The following is a 16,401-nucleotide window of genomic DNA, read 5'->3' as shown; positions in this document are numbered from 1 at the left end:
TTCAAAATGCAATTTAGAGGGTGTGAAAACAGACAACATAAAGAGATTTCTTAGTGTCAACAGCTGTGTTGGAAACCATATAACCAGAAGTCTGTTCCCTAACCAGGGACCTAGGACTCTATCAGTAACAATTCAGATCTCCTCCCAGTGACACCTGGGAGTCAACTCTCATTTTAGTTATCCAAACTTAGGTGTTAGTATCCTCTTTCCTCAACATCTGTATCTAAGGTACAGAGAGGATTACCAAAGCATCTGGAAACAAACTGCAACAGAACAAAACAGTTGATAACAAGGTAGACAAACAACTGAACTTTCCCCTTCCATCCCACATTAATAACTATATTCTGCTTTGTTTACATGATAACCACATTTTTGTCCTGCAGACAATTGTGTGTGTTTTGGGAACAAGTTGCAGGGTATTCAGAGTTCTGGGGTTTCTGCTTTTCAGGAAAGGATAGATAAAAGGCTTTGTGTTGGCTTGTTCAGAGACAGAAACTTAATACATCACTTGGTTCTAAATTTCCACATACTCCAGAGATACAGAGGCTGGAGAGAGGCAGCAGTTCTAGCTCTGTGGCATTATACACCATTACACTGGAAAAAGAGCATCCCTGATTTTTTACATCACCAGTTCTGGGCAACAGTGCTGTCTTGTGTCCAGCTGTCTGGATTATTCTAATAGTGGGAAACAACTGACAGTGACTTACTACTGTGTGAGCCAGACTAAGAGCACTGGCCATTTTGCTAGAAGAGCACAGCTGACTGTGGCTGGCTGTTCTTGGGCACCTGAGACTCCAGCACACTTGACGTGGGCAAGATGGAATAGATCCCCTTTTGGTAAGATTCGCCACTCTGGTTATTTTCCCGCATGTGTTCCATCCCCCAGACTTCCGCTGCTTCTTTCCCTAGTTGATCTAGGCTCCGGGGGAGCAGCTCTTTCTGACTGGGTTCTTCCTCCTGTGAACCAGAAGTAAGAGTGACCTGCAACGTCAGTAAGCTACCAAGAACTCTAGCAGCACTCCAGGAGAGAGACAAAGTGCACATGATATTTAAATATCTTCCCACATTCTTCCAGAAATTAGTGCAAGCCTGCCTGTCTATTAAAGATCCAATATACTGTTTGCTGCAATACACTGATGAATGCACATTCAAGCATTAAACAAACAAGGAAATATTCATCCCTTTTCACTCTCTATGAGAATCTCCACAGAAATGCTGTGGTAAAGCAAATATGCAAGCACTCAAATAAGCTTTCCGGAATGTTCCCATGAGAAGTAGGACCCCCCCCCAAAAAAAAAAAAAGAAAACAAACACTTTCAGATGGGAAGGGATCACAAGACTACTTTGCAGAAGAGAGGCTGCTTTCTGACTCAGCTAGGTCAGTTTGTGCTGTTTGTGTGTTCTCATTATTGAAGCCATAAAAACATGAAGTGATGACATGGCACCCACATCTCTTGCTGCCTTGGATTTTAGAGCCAAAGACCCAAAGTATCTGGTTGTCTGGACTAGGCAGTCTTTGGCAGAAGTCACAAGTCTGTAATGAGATGCTACGGTACACCGCTAACAATCTCCTCCATCGTGTGTGATAAATAATCCACAGGCAAGATGTTAAGATCACAGTCCACAACACTGTCATGAGCTGCTGTGTCTGGGAAGGACAGTATAGTTATTTATCTTGTTTTGTGCCTGAGGATAAGCAGGTACAAAGTAACTGAAAACAAGTGAATTGCATTGACTGCCAGAGAAATTAACTTGGCCTCAAAGGAGCTAGAAAGTGCATTGAAAGGTTCCATGACTAACTGGGGGGACATGAAAGCAAGAGGCTTTGTGTCACTTTGCTTGAACAGGAAAGGCTTGATCATGCAAAATGCTGACCCTGCCCAGCCCTTTCTCTCTTATGTTAATGGGGATTGGGAAAGCAAAGATGATACCAGGCCCTTTCACATAACAGAACTGTTCACCTGTCCTGAAGCTGGTTCGAGTGCATGGTGGAGGGCTACCAACCTTGGTAACATTAGCCAGTGGTCTGCCCAGCAGGTCCTTTCTCATCAACTTGTTTCTCTCCAGAACTTCAAGCTTGGTCACCACTGCATCAATCTTGGAGCCAATGCTGTTTATGGACTGTTCGAGCCATAGCACACGTTGCAGGAGTCTGGGGGAGACATGAAGATCATTTGCAAGTTTTTTATTGCAATGAATAGTAGGATTTGCTGCATACATTTCACAGATAATGGATCAGACCTCAAATGCTCTACATCAGATTATTTATACCCACTGAAGACGTAACTCCCTCTACACTGTGCATTTATCTGTAATTAGTGGTTCTGCTTAGAATGGATTCCAACCAGCCTGGATCTCTGCCCAGAATAACCCCATTATTAAATATTACACATGCCTCTTCTTTGATATGGCCTTGTGTGTATTGCTCTGTGTTTCTCAGTAGCAGAATCAGCTTCTCCTGATTCTCTGTGCTGTATTTATGCCATGTGCCTCCTGTGGAAGAACAGCCAAGTGTTATTCTCAAGACCTGAATGATGAAGGCCAACTAGGATCAAGGATATTTATTCCCACAGGACCTTCTGTAGAGGTATCAAATTCCCCTGGCCCAGCTTCCTGGGCTACCTTCTGAGCTGAAACATGACAGCATATTGCCTGCAGCCAGCTGGTGGCTGCAGAGATTATTCAAGAGGCAAAAAGCAAAATTTCTTAACTCAATCTTCTATGCGAACAAGCAAATTACATTGCCAGAACTGTCCCAGTTCTTTCCTGACCTGCTCATTTACACGTGTGCAAGATAAGAAAGGACAAGATCAAACTGAAACTGTTCAGCACCAATGCAAACAGTTACATCAGGGAAGGAAGCAGCAGCGAATCAGAAGCCTCATTGCAGAGGGATTAAAGTACCACCAGCACAAACATACACTTGGAACTCTTGCTTGGAGACCCAGCTGGCCTTATTGACGTGGTTATTCCTTGCTTCCATGCAGGTCAGATTCTCATCCAGGTTGTTGTCACCATAGGATTTCCCCAAATTTTTAATCTCTGTATTCAGAGCAACCTAGAAGATAAAGAAAGTCCTGAAAAGCTGTATGCTAGCTCTGTGCCAGCTTCACTGTGAATAACAGAGCTTCACAGGCAATGATAAACTCAGCTGCTACCAGGTGGAGCTGGAGCGGTATTTGAGTTGTCAGCTTAGTTTCTACCACAAACCCAAAGATTCTGACGCCACTTTGGAGTGATCTCTACCAAATAGCATTTCTTTCCTTGTCCATTTTTTTACCCTTTTTGCCTCTAGGTCATGCTTCATCTGCTGCTGCTCTTCTTCATCAAGGATGAGGTTGCCATCTTTGTCGAACCGGGAGAAGGCTGCTGTGATCTCATGGTCTGCATGGCCCAGTCTGCAAAAAAATAGAGAAAGCTCAAAGCACTGAATTACATTGTTAAGCTCTAACGGTATGGGAGCACCCTTTTTGAAATCAATGTGTTGTTTCCTCCTGCCAATGGCAAACCTAAACCTTCCAAATGGGAAAGAGACAGTAACACAAACATATTTAGAACAGGGTATTAAACATGTGAGGGAAGACAACTATATTTTCGAGTCCTACATCACTCAGATCTTAGCTGTCCTGGTCTTGAAAACCAGAGAAATTAAATTGCCTGTATTAGCACAAGAAAGGACTATGCAGACATTCCTCAAGCTGATTTACTTACTCCTTCAAGCTGTTCTTGAAGTCTTCAAAGTCTAGTTCTTTCGTTCCATTCTGCAGTGCTTTCTGCACATCAGAAATCCGTTCCTTCTTCAGCTTCAACCTCCTAAGTGTCCGGTTGTAGCTCTGTTACCAAAGGTGCAAACAGACACAGAATCATGCAGGCAGAACAGTAAAAAGTAGGGCAGAGCAGACAGTCCAACATGGTGAGCAGATTCTGAGGGATACAGGGAGTTTCTGAGCTTTCCAGAAGCAAAAATACAACACTGCCGAATGAGCTCCATCTCTAAACTAGGATCACACTTTCAACGTGGCACCAACATGGTAGCCAGAGTCTCCATGACAAAGCTTGTTCTCTGCCTTCCTCCTCCTGATTCTCCCTTTATCTGATCTCCCTGTCACCAGCTGTTTAAGATAACGTCTCAAATACTATTCTTCATAGAATATTGGTGCCGCAGCACAGAGAGTTGTGACCTTTCAGGACCTTTTCTAGAATTTGCCCATGGGAAATCCAGATGTAACCCACCAGATTTGCATCACTGTAACATGCCCAGCTTAGCAAAACAGGACCTGCCATTTTATTCACTCTATCAAGGACCAAAAGAGCTTTGTCTAGAGAGAAGATAGTCTCTAAACAAGAGAGGGATTTTTTCCCAAGATAGGGAAGAAAAGTCTCTCAGAAACATTGCCAGCATACTCAAATAACAGAATTCACCAAACCTGTGCTTTCTCATCTGCCCATTACCAAAGGATCTGAGAGCTTGATTTATCTCAGAAAGGAACTGTGACTCCTGGGTGCACTGAAAAGGGGGATTTGGAAGTGGAAACCACTGTTTCTAGTAAATTCCATGGAGGTGAGGGACTTCCAGAAAATACTTCAGGATTTAGCTAGAAAGTAGCACAGCTTTCACTATTCATCACCTGCTTCAAAATGTCTGAGAGCTGCAGCTCATCCTTCTGGCTCGAAAGCTCCTCTTTGACTTCCGAGTAGGTGTCATTGATGATGGCCAGAAACATGTTCTAGAAAAAGAGGAAGAAGAGAGATGAAAACCGTGAGGCATCTTGCCAGCTAAAGCAGCTGAAGCAGCAAGAGATATGCAGGACTTAGTTAAACAAGGAGTTGTTTCCACAGATGGTATTCCTTGGACAAGATAAAGTGGGTGAAGGGAAGGCCCACTTCAGCCACGCAGTACTTTCTCACTTGGGGAGGAGGTCCTTGCAGTTAAAGCAGTGGCTGGATGTACATTTGTTCCCAGTTTAAATACCATCTTTGGTAGCCTTTCCTGCAACATCTTAGGTTACATTTGGATTCCTGGCACTGGAAGTTTAACCTGGTCATTATGAGCATCCCTCTGCATCCATTGCCTAGGAAGCCAGAAACTGTCCCTCATGCTTTGTTCACTGCTTGCTACAGAGCAGCTGTACTGAGCCCCTTGAATTCAACTACAGCTTTGAATACCACTGACTGGTATTCCAGTTAGTTTTAGTCCTCACCTTAAAGGATGTGAATTTGGCCCTTAATCACCCTGATCATCAAATCCCCAATTGCAGTGGTGGGGTTTTTGTCTACTTTGGTCTATTTGCACTGCAAAGGTATCACAACAGAAACTTCCTTTCTATCTAAGAATTTGTCCTGTGCCTAATTCAGGGGGTGTCAGGAGGGGTCTCTCAAACACTGCTGTCAATACAGGGGCAGCAAGAGCTTTCTTGCTTACCAGGAGCACAAAGAAAACAAAGAACACATAGGTGACGAAGTAAATAGGTCCAAGGACCCTGTTGGCATTGTCAATGGAATTGTAGTCAAAATCACCAAGAATGATCCGAAACTGGGTGAAACTGGAGGAGAGAAAGAGCACAAGGTCACCCAAAGGCACATACTTTTATCCTACATCCTCAGACAGTCCTGAGGTGAACCCAGAACCTCTATGCAGCCCAGATGGTCACAGACAAAAGCCAGAGCAGGGTCTAAGTCAGTCAGTCTGACTGGTGTGTCAAATGTACTCATAGTATTTCAGGGATCAAGTGAGCTGATATGGGTAGATCAAAAGGTGTCTGGAAAGTAAAACATGGTTTCCTTGATTGTCCAAAGCGTGGGTTTCTTTTTCTAAACAGGGGCTAAAACAAAAAAAAAAAACAACCTGAATTTTCCCTTATAAAGGCATATGACTCATGGAAGCCTTCTTTTACAAGTTCATAAGACAAAAAGCTCAATCAACCAACCAACCAACCAAAGAAAACCAAAACCAAAGAAACAAACAAAAAACAAAAACAAAACACAAACAAACTAACACTCTGAGACTACCTCAAAACACTTGCTTTGAGATATTTAGTTCTTACCACCAGGATTACAGAGAAGTTTAACCTAACCAGGCCTAAAGCCACCTGCTGGTGTATAAAAAATTTGCCAGGGTCTCATTGACAGGCAGACAGCACCATTCTACTGACCCCAGCAGATCAGAAGGTACCAGAAGGTCCTACAGAATAGAAACTGAGCTATAATGCTCTATAGTGGCTTTATTGAAGTGAGATACAACAGGTTTCTGACATTCAGATTTGCAGATTTTTACTTTGGAGAGAAGCTGGAAAGCAGCTAAAATTCTTTTCACGAATGATGGAAATGTGGTTCTAACTTGTACACTTACATGCATTTAACAAAGGTACTGAAGTTTTCCACTTGTGTCCCAAAAAGAAGGTAACCCAGCTGGGCATAGGCAAAAAAGACAATGAAGAACATAATGGCAAAGCCCAGGATGTCTTTGGCACAACGTGCCAGTGTGGAGGAGAGCTGAGTCATTGTTTTGTTAAAGCTAATATACTTGAATATCTGTAAGAAGAAAGAAGAGGGAGATAGTTAGACCACACCATGAGCTAGGTCAGCCTTTCATATGGATGCATGCTTACTAAGCCAAGAGATTCACCACAGTACCCAAGCACCAAGATGACAGCCAGGCTAGGGGAATGGTGGCTTAGTGTTCAGGATGTTTGTCCCAGGCGTGCCACCATCTTCCTGTGGGATCATAAACATATGACTTTGTTCCCTGTGTCAAAGGAACATATGAAGAGGGAATACTACAAAAACAAAGGCTTTGAGGCTAACAAGGAGCTCTAAGTACAGTGCGGCTTTCCATTATGCTGAGATCTTTGGTTGAAATGCAAAGTCTATGGCAGCAGATCAGTCATTTCCCATTTTTGGGTGGCCCTCATGAAAGGAAAATGTGCCAGATTATCCTCCAAAGTACTAAAATCATACAGGATGGACAAAGTTACATTGTACCCAGCATTTTCTAAAACCACTTTTACATCACAACATCTGCACTCATATCCCTGTCTGTCATCTCCAGAGTGCTCAGAATGCAATGTAAAAAGTTGTTTGGAATTACCGTAAAACAGAGCATATGACTTTGAGGAAAATCCTCTGTTATATAGCTGTTACCCTCATTTTCTTAGAGGGATGGAAGACTCAACTCCTAAGGTATCTAGAGTAAGAGGTCTGACACTGGAAGCCTAGCACCTCGCAGACACCCCACAATACCTTGATCCAGGCAAAGAATAAGTTGACTGCATTCATATTGTTGTACTGTGTCTGCCAGAATGCCAGGAACTCAAAGTCCGCATAGGTGTTGGGGTGTTTTAGCAGCTCTCCCAACAGTCTGTTCACCTCAATAGTGCGAAAGATGTGAAACCCAATAGCGACAATGGAGAGCTGCAAAGAGGAAGAGTCTGCAGTTACAACTGTATCTATGCCTTTCACAGAAATTAGAATGTCACAAAATTCGTTGGTATCACACTTCACAGCTGCAGTCTACTGGTGGGGAATACAAATAAATTCCTACTGTGCCAGGTGATGCCCTGACTTCACAGCCCCTCAGGCATCTCTATGGAAAGATTTTTTCCAAACAGCTGATAGAAAAGCATGTGTTCACTTACTCTGCTAGTTCATTTTGCTGTAGAGCAAAACACTTGCCAGCTCTTGTCTTATCTAGACCAGTTTTCCCATTCTTACACTTATTTTGGCTCTTATACTTCACTGCCATTGCTCCCCCCAACAAAGCATGCAAGGATTCTCACCAGAATGACAACCACATCCAGGATGTTCCAGATGCTGGTGAAGTACTGGAGCTTGTGGATACGCAGCTCCAAAATCTCTTCCACCACATAATAGAAGATGAAGACACAGAAGACAATTTCACAGGCGACAATGAAAAAGTCCCATGCACTGACATATCGTATAAGCTTGACTGTCCGGATTTGCCAGGAAGGAATGGCACCACCAGTGGCTGGAAACTCAACCACTAACCTTGAAGGGGACAAGAAAATTATGATTCCAAACAGGGGAATGAAAGCTCTCAGATAATTTTGAGAGGCATCAAGCATGAGCCATGCACCAAACCTTGAAAGAAAGAGCTGTGCCTGTATTTCTGTAGCCTTAACTCTGATGATGCACTGTCCATGACAGAAGAGGGTGAAAGGTGAAATGTGCCTGGTTATGTCAGGAAGGCCAAGTCCTACTAATCAGTATAATATCTACTTAAACCACTCAGTCCTACCCCTCTTTTGGACCACACTGAAATATTTGTGTTTTAAGAAACTGTGGCACTGAGGAAGAAGCAAGAAGCAGAAGAATTTTCAGTGGGTCTCGGCTTACCTCAGAACACAGAACAGATTGATATTTGCATTATACACAGAGAAATCAATGAAGACAACTCGTGTTCCCCGATCCAGCCACAATTTTTCCTTCAAGACTTGCAGGGCTTCAGCAGTCTCTTCTCTGGTCAACTTGAGGTCTATGTAGTATCCTCCCCCACTGTAACTGGTTAGTCTTCCCCAGTGAGATGAGCCACCCAGCTCCTCTTCAGAATGGTACCTCCACCTGCAACAGACAAGCCGTCAGGAAAGGCATCACCACTCCAGGCTGTAATTTGGTTGTATTTTCTAAGCCTACATCAGTTCTTCATTATTGTTACATTTCTGATCTACTGCTTCCCAGCAGTGACAAAATATGATCTGTGATACTACAGAGGGAAGATACTGCAGGTTTGCTGGCTATGCCACAGTCTTGTTTGCATGGAGGTTACTCCCAGGATCTGCTATATCACCTTCTACCATGTTGCACACAACCCTCTGCTTAGAACATGCTTCCACTGGTATTTTCTTATGAATAATTCTCGTTTACATCCAAGACTCATGTAGCAAGCAAAGAGTTATGAAACTTCATCTATGTCACATGATTATAAAGAAATAGGTTTTCAAGATAAGAGATGCACTTCCTTCTTTCTGGGTCCTGAAATCCAGGAGAGGATCAGATAGCATCATCCATTTGATAGATCTGGTCCCAAAGGCCTCTATTTATTCTCATCCTCTCAAAAACAGGCAACACCTTCTATCTATTTCTCCACTGGATTTTTTCATGTCTTTTGCAACAGATTCCACTCTACTACTCATTCTGCTGTGCTTTTTCTCAGACAGACACTTGGCCTTAGTGACAGACAAAAAAGACTTGCTGCCTCTGACTGCATGGGAAATTCCAGCCTTCTGCCAGGAATTCACCCCTAGTATCCTGCAGTTCAGCAGATTTTATCTGAAATAGAAGAGACTAATTTGAATTTTCTAATCCTGAGAAAGAGAAGATGTACTTACGCCGTTCCATTGATGAGCCCAAAGGAGAACCTTTCCTCCTTGTCTTCTGAGTACACATCATAACAGCCTGAGATTTCATCCTTGAAATCATCATGGACCACACAGGAATTGTTCTTCACCTTCAACTGCCGCATGCGCGGGACACCCAGCAGCAGGTTCTCGTAATAGATGTATGACTGGGTGCTGTGGGCTGCTAGGGATTCATTGTTGTACCACTTTGTCCAGTAAAGGTTATCCAGAAGGGGCCCTTGTGCATACTGTAAGAGAGGGAGAGGAGATCAACTTCATAGCCCATACATCAGAGGAATTTTCTTAGCCTGGGCTTGAGATAGTGAGATCTGACTCATCCCTCTCCACCTCCAAAGATAGAAAGTAGTGGAAGCTTGTGCTGGATGTGTGCTAAGGAGGGGGAGGAGGGAAGAGCCTATATAATATGGCTGCTGCACCTTGTTGGGCTAATGAAGAGACAAGAGCCCTTACAAGCCTATTTGTCACTTCCACTTCAGTGAGCACACATCTCAAGGTACTGCTTTGGCATGAGGTATGAATTATCAAAAGGGCATGTGTCAGTGCCCTGGAAACAGTGTGGGTAAGACAATAGTGACATAGTTCTCTGTACTTTTTTAATGCAACAGAAAAAGACAAAGATAAGTGACTATTTCTGTCTGACTGTCAGAGATAAGTGGTTGCAATATCTCAATAGCATTCACTGTTGCTCATATTATTCCTTCAACAGTTCTTTGACAGAAATGTGTTAGATCCCAGATATCTTTTCACCTCTTTATTCTCTTCAATAAAAGCGAGTGCAAGTTTCAATCCAGCTTTTTCATAAGGAATCTATAAATCAGACCAGCTGAGGCATGAACTACAGGCAGGTTAACTATGCTGTTCCCACCATTGCCGATGGAAACAGACATAGGCCTGTTATTAAGACACCAGATTGAAGATAGATTTGTACTCACCACCCAGAAATCAGCCATGCTGCCAATAGAGTGGAAGGAGACACTGCCATCCGAAGAGGTGTGCAGGAAGAGCTCAGACATCACTTTGGTGTAGTAATAGGCATTGGAACTTGTCATTCCATATGTCACTGTTAGAGAAGGACAAGAGGAGAGTCTTCCCTTATACCTCTGTATTGGAGCCTGGTGTAAATATATCTATATGTTCACTTTCTGTGTAATATATACCAACAAAGATAAGCTGTGCAAGGCACAAAAGAAGAAATCTAGGGAACTCTAATCATATTACTTTATATTTTCTTAGGGATTTACAAACTTATCTGTTGCAAGTTCCAGAATTTAAACTGTCAGATTGACACACTGTAAGACTTTAGAAGCAAGAGAGGATCACTGGATGGTGCAACTCAGCATCCTGGGTAATGATTTTTGTCCTCCGACAAAATTTCTAGGATAAACTTTCTTTCTCAGAGCAAAATCCATGATCTGTATTTTGAATTTCTTTTGTGAATCCATGAAGGTGTAGACACCACCCCATTTTCCCAAGTGAAAAGCTCTAGGTAGGTTCTCATCTGCCAAGAAACCTCAAACAGGAACAGATTCTAACTTCCACAAATATGTTGTTTCAACTCCTCAGTGCTCCTTCCTTCAGAAAAACATCTATCATGTGGGAATATGTCCATTCTTATAAGCACAACATGAAACTAAAGCAGCTGACGTTCAAGACCCTCACCACCACCACCACCACTTCTGGATGAGTCAGTGTGTGTGACCACACATATGTCTGTGTGTGTTTCTTGGTTCTTTAGGGAGAATGACTGAAAAACTGTCTCCCTGGGCAACTGTGACAATAACTTCTGTTGGTATTGTCTGTCTATCTCTCCTGCCATAGGGTCCACGAAATATAACCCTCTTCACTGTCCCATTCTACAGATGCTCACTTGTGATAATGAATTAACCTTCCCCCCAAAGCAAACAGCCATTATTCTACCTACACAAAGTCCATTAACATTCAGTACAGGGACGCATTAAATCCACCCAAGAACAACAGTGTGAGCTGCCATCTGTTTTATCACCTCAGCAACCCCTCCAGTCTCAGAGAGGAAAAATCTCTATGAATCTTGAGTCTTTGATCCCAGGAAGATTCTAGAGCTGCTCTCTGGGTCTTGAATGTTTGCTGTGAAATCAAGACCCTGGACCCAGATTCTCCCAGGATTGTGGAGTCAATGGCTAGCACTGATAATGTGGATCAGGAAATACTGCTTAAACCTAACCAGTATCAATTAGGTCTAGAGCAATAGTCAGTTGGTTTACTTCTGTGTGGCTATTCTGTAGGTTGATGACACACCAGCTTGATGCAGTGAGTGCGTGAACAATAAATTTAATGCCTACAGAAGAGTGATGAAGTCTAACAGTAAAGCCTCACATTATTCACCTCGTGCTGCACATAGGAAAGACACCTGTGAGATATGACAGCTACTTACATAGACAGATGTCCATCAAGAACACAATATAGACCAGCAGTTCTCGCAGTGTGGTCTTCACATAAAGCTCTCTGTTTTCAGCTGTGTTCTCTGTCAGCGTAGTACCCCACAGACCTGTTGGGTGTAAAGAAGAAATTTGAGAGGTTTTATGGCCGTTTATAAAGGCCATGTGGGAAGCTGAATTCCTGTTCCCAAATAACACTGTTGGGAGTTGGATTCTTGTAACTTTTCAAGGCAAACACACTTTTAATTTCAAACCTTGATTAAGAGCTGTAAAAATGTGTTAACCTCTAAAAACAACTATTCCAGCATGAACCAAAGGTTGGGGGCTGACAAACAGAAATATATCGGCTATTTTTATTTTGCTATATCCCTCTCCAATTTTCTGTTTATTATGGGCTGATCTTTTCCTGCCTGTTTTACAGCTTACTCTTTGCAGATATTCAGTCTTTGTCAGAAGTATTCTCAGAACCATGAAATTTCATCTCAGTCACCAATGTGCCAACAGCTGACCTTCTGATAGGACTTTTATAGGAGAATCATAGAATCATAGAATAGTTAGGGTTGGAAAGGACCTTAAGATCATCTAGTTCCAACCCCCTGCCATGGGCAGGGACACCTCACACTAAATCATATCACCCAAGGCTTTGTCCAACCTGGCCTTGAACAAAGAACTACATCTAATGTCAGCTTTACAGCTGTTAGTCTCTTTGGCATATACTGAATCATCAGGCCCCAAATATTTGGCCCTTGCTTACCTAAAAACTCTTGCAGATTTCTTGTAGGTCATAAGACTCAAATAGCCCAACTCAATATTTTCAGCATAAAATTTAGAGCCAAATTATTTGCAGGATGTCTATCAATAGAACTCTGCTGACTCCAATAGAGGTCTGCCACTCGCACCAGCTAGTGGTCTAATTTCTTCACATAGTCAAAGCAACTCATCAAACATCACCAGGGTTGATCAAAAAGAGAGAAATGCTTCCTTTAAAAGGAACCTTGATGTTTTGGGTTTGATGAACTGCCTAATACCATTAGTGCATTTGTTTGTTCTTTTCATAATGGGTTTCTGTTGTGATTTCTGAAATGCTCCTGAAGTTGAAAGCAAATCAACTTCCACTTAAAAGCCTAGTGATGGAAGCCATGTCAATAATACCCATAGTTTTGCTGATTTTTGCATCTCCTAGAGAGCTCAGCCCTTATGCCCATTCCCAGTAGTATGGAAGAGTCATCTTCCTGCAAGCCAGGATCAAAGATGATGAAAGGTCATGTGTTTGAAATCATCCCTGGCAGAGGACAAAGCACTTCTTTCTTTGGAGAAATGAAAAGTGATATAGCGGTCCATGCACATATACATACACCTATCCTTTCAATAGCTCTTTGGCATCTCAACAGATTACACAGCTTTTTGCACCTTCAGCTATTGCAGCATCCACCCTTACTCCAGCAGCCTGTTCTGGACATGCCAGACCAGCAAAAAAAAATAAGAGCCTGGAGAAGATCAGGATTATCTGATGTGCAGGAGGGAGTATCATGTTGTCTACAGGAATCTTCACAAGAGAGAAAAACAAGGGAAACAACCCACCCATCTGTTCAGGTCACATTTAAATTAACTCCTTCATGTCTAGGTGACTACATCACAGTCTTTGAACAGATTTTATTTGCTTTTTTCATGAGGCAGGGAACCCTTACTATCCTCATGTTGGAAACAGAAGCACAGGCTTTCTTTGCTTGGGGAGTAGAAGTGTACTCAGGAACACCTAAATTCAGGGACACTTAAATATCCTTGAAAACTTGGTTCAGAGACTTACCTAAAATTATACCTGGAGGACCAGAGGGACTCTTTGTCAGGGACTGTAGTGACAGGACAAGAGGCAATGGGTTTAAACTTAAACAGGGTAAGTTCAGGTTAGATATAAGGAGGAAGTTCTTTACTGTAAGGGTGGTGAGGCACTGAACAGGTTGTCTGAAGAAGTTGTGAATGCTCCATCCCTGGCAGTGGTCTAGGCCAGGCTGGACAGAGCCTTAAGCAACATGATCTAGTGGGAGGTGTCCCTGCTGGCAGGACACACAGCTGAAACAGTTGTAAAATAAGGTTATGCTGCCATGTCCTGACAGGTATTTTTATTTGCATGCTCCAGTTTCAACCCTTGCATGTCACAAATATTATATATTTCGATGTTACAGATTTTCTTTTTTTTTCTTTTTAAGACTCAGACAATGCCTAGAAGAAAGGATATCAGAATAAAACAAGTAAATGGTACACTGCCTCTGAGCAATCTGTAATTACCTACCACCTCTGCACAGCACTGCTTCTCGATCAGGAGGAATCTCTGAAGCCTCAGCTGTGGTTTGTGTAAGAATTAAGTGTTAGATGTAATGACAATGACAAGTAAGAAAGAATTGATCATAGAGGGTATGTGAAATTCAGGACCAAGTTATACTGCTATTCTCTCACATGTACTGTTACAGCTCTGAGAAAGGTTCTTGCCTTCCAAGTCAGGAAGAAAAAACATACTGACAAGAAAATAATTTCTGCAAGAAGTACAGTTTCTTGCTTTGTCTTCCCTGCTTCCCTGCTTCTAAGAATCTGTTCAACAAATGCTCTTGCCCAGGGCTGTATCCTTCCAGAAGACCTCATTTTCTCCCAGGTTTTTAATTGCCTCTTACTAAGCTTTCAGAATATCTCACTCCCCTTTGTCTTTTAAGATAGAAATTAGCACCTCTTTCTATCAGCTTTCTTTCAAGCAAAGTCTTGTTTGACACAAAGCTGCTTTCCTCTGCATTTCAGCCCTGACATGGCTAGATTTTCTCTGGTGGATATTTACATCAGTTCTTAAGTTACTATAACGCAGGGGCCAGTACCACTCCATTTAGAAAATGCACATAGAGGTAGAATAGTTTCATCAGAGTGATGGCTCCTGTGGATTCAGTTCTGTCCAAAGCTCTGCTAACAGATTCACTGCATGAACCTGAGCACATCACAAAGTCTGTCTGTCTGCATCTCCTGCCTTGTACTAAATATAACAGGACAGATCCTGGCACTACAGCAAGGCGCACGGAATGAGGATGATCCTTTCCGGACAGCCAAAGGTGATCTCTAGAGTAATACTAGTCTATGTTGAGGAGGTTCCTGGGCCACACAGGATTTCTGCCTTCATCCCCACACTCACACACACACCCCACTAAAGCATCACTCTTCCCAAGGACTAGTAAAGCCTTTCTAGTGAGAAGTCAGATCTTTACCTCGGATGCCTCTGAAGATGTACAAGCAGCACCTGAGGAAAGGACTTGCATTCCCATCCACAGCTTTACTCTGCTCTTCCTGGTAGGGCAGTGGATCCCCCACCTCTTCAAAGTTCTCATAGGGATTCTCCAGGATGGACTTGGGATTGTAGATGGCTTGAATTTTCAAGGAGGCAGAGGGAGAGCCATTGTAAACAGGATTGTCCCAAGCTTTCTTCTCCACTGCCTCCAGTTCATGCTCCTCCGAGGCTCTGCAGTGGCTCCCAGCTTTGTTGTTTCGGTGAGATAAGCTCATGACTAGCCACTGCCAGCAGAAGTATGTTTGAACTGGAACTGTGAAGACTGCCTGCCCAGGCTGGAGTTGTAAGCTACCAGAAAGAGAATCAGTCAATGACAAACAGCTTGCCTGCCCTAGCAGCCAGAAGCTGGCACACCAACAGCTTCCCACAGATAGCACACATCCCCGCTCTCTTTTATACTAGCTCAGCTGGTGACACCTATCAGAGGGGTGGCACTACCCGTTGTTAAGAACCACCATCAGCCCTACTATCACAGCAGTCCTGGGAACACTGGCACGTCCAGGAGACTTTTGCTGCTTCCCAATAGAGATAGCAGCCCCAGATGCTGCCATGAGAAGAGAAGGGTGCTAGAAGACAGCTCCTGATTTGTGGGGCGTGTAGGCTGGGATTTACTCTGGCCCCTCAGGCAGCCCTGATCAGCCCCAGGTGAAGCTCAGGCAGGCACTGCTGGATGGGCAGCCTTTGCTCTAGGGTTCAGGGGAGTCCTGAGCTTCCATTAGGCACCAAAGAGGAAGCAGAAACCCTCCCTGGGAGCTGTGGCAACACTGAGCTGTACAGGCACAGCACCAGGCAGCACCAGCTGTGTGTTCCCTGGGCAAGCACCAGCCCTTGTCAGGCTCCTATGTCAAGATCACAGATACTTTGGGAAGAAGCTGGGATTTGGCCCAGAACGTGACCCTGGTCAGCGTTTCTGCAGCATTCTCTTTCCTCTCTCACTGTTAAAGCAGGAGTAAAAAATGGGAGTAAACTTCTCACACTCATTTTGAAACTCATTTTGGGCTTTTGCAGAAATTCTGCACACCCTGCAGTGCCTGCTGGCCGTAAGGACAGCCTGAGGAAGAAACAGCATTATACCAGGCAAAACTGGAAATAATAACAGCAAGGGGCTGCCAGCATTCACCCACTGGCCAGCAGCAGCAAGTAGTCCCAGGCCCTGCAGGTGCTGGAGGATGAGGTGATGGCTTAACCCTGGGATGACAGGCTTCTGTCTCGGTGATGAGATAAAAAGTTGATGTATAGCCTGAGCATGGTCCTCCCTTGTGTGTGAACACATAATTTGGAAGAAGATACT

General features: G+C 43.4%; 1 protein-coding gene across 1 annotated transcript; it reads right to left on the bottom strand.

The window, feature by feature from the left end:
• Window positions 1-744: 744 nt before the first annotated feature.
• Window positions 745-15,325, bottom strand: PKD2L1 (polycystin 2 like 1, transient receptor potential cation channel). The gene is made up of 15 exons (XM_005153975.1): window positions 15,031-15,325; window positions 11,785-11,898; window positions 10,307-10,434; window positions 9,345-9,601; window positions 8,353-8,577; window positions 7,776-8,004; window positions 7,240-7,410; window positions 6,350-6,531; window positions 5,423-5,543; window positions 4,629-4,727; window positions 3,712-3,833; window positions 3,281-3,398; window positions 2,922-3,058; window positions 2,005-2,152; window positions 745-957 (listed from the first exon to the last, which is right to left on the bottom strand). The coding sequence occupies exons 1-15, from the start codon at window positions 15,323-15,325 to the stop codon at window positions 745-747; spliced, it is 2,559 nt and encodes an 852-aa protein (XP_005154032.1).
• Between the last annotated feature and the right edge of the window lie 1,076 nt (window positions 15,326-16,401).

The sequence above is a fragment of the Melopsittacus undulatus genome, chromosome 4 (genome assembly GCF_012275295.1).
Source record: "Melopsittacus undulatus isolate bMelUnd1 chromosome 4, bMelUnd1.mat.Z, whole genome shotgun sequence".
NCBI lineage: Eukaryota > Metazoa > Chordata > Aves > Psittaciformes > Psittaculidae > Melopsittacus > Melopsittacus undulatus.
The sequence above is the reverse complement of the archived record's forward strand: the minus strand, read 5'-3'. Positions and strand labels throughout refer to the sequence as shown.

Excerpts from the sequence above, each read along its gene's own strand:
- PKD2L1 (XM_005153975.1), bottom strand. The coding sequence starts at position 15,325 with ATGAGCTTATCTCACCGAAACAACAAAGCTGGGAGCCACTGCAGAGCC. Across the intron at positions 11,899-15,030 it reads CATCTTCAGAGGCATCCGAG|GTCTGTGGGGTACTACGCTG; the intron begins GTAAAGATCTGA and ends TACACCCAACAG. Across the intron at positions 7,411-7,775 it reads TGGATGTGGTTGTCATTCTG|CTCTCCATTGTCGCTATTGG; the intron begins GTGAGAATCCTT and ends TCCTCTTTGCAG.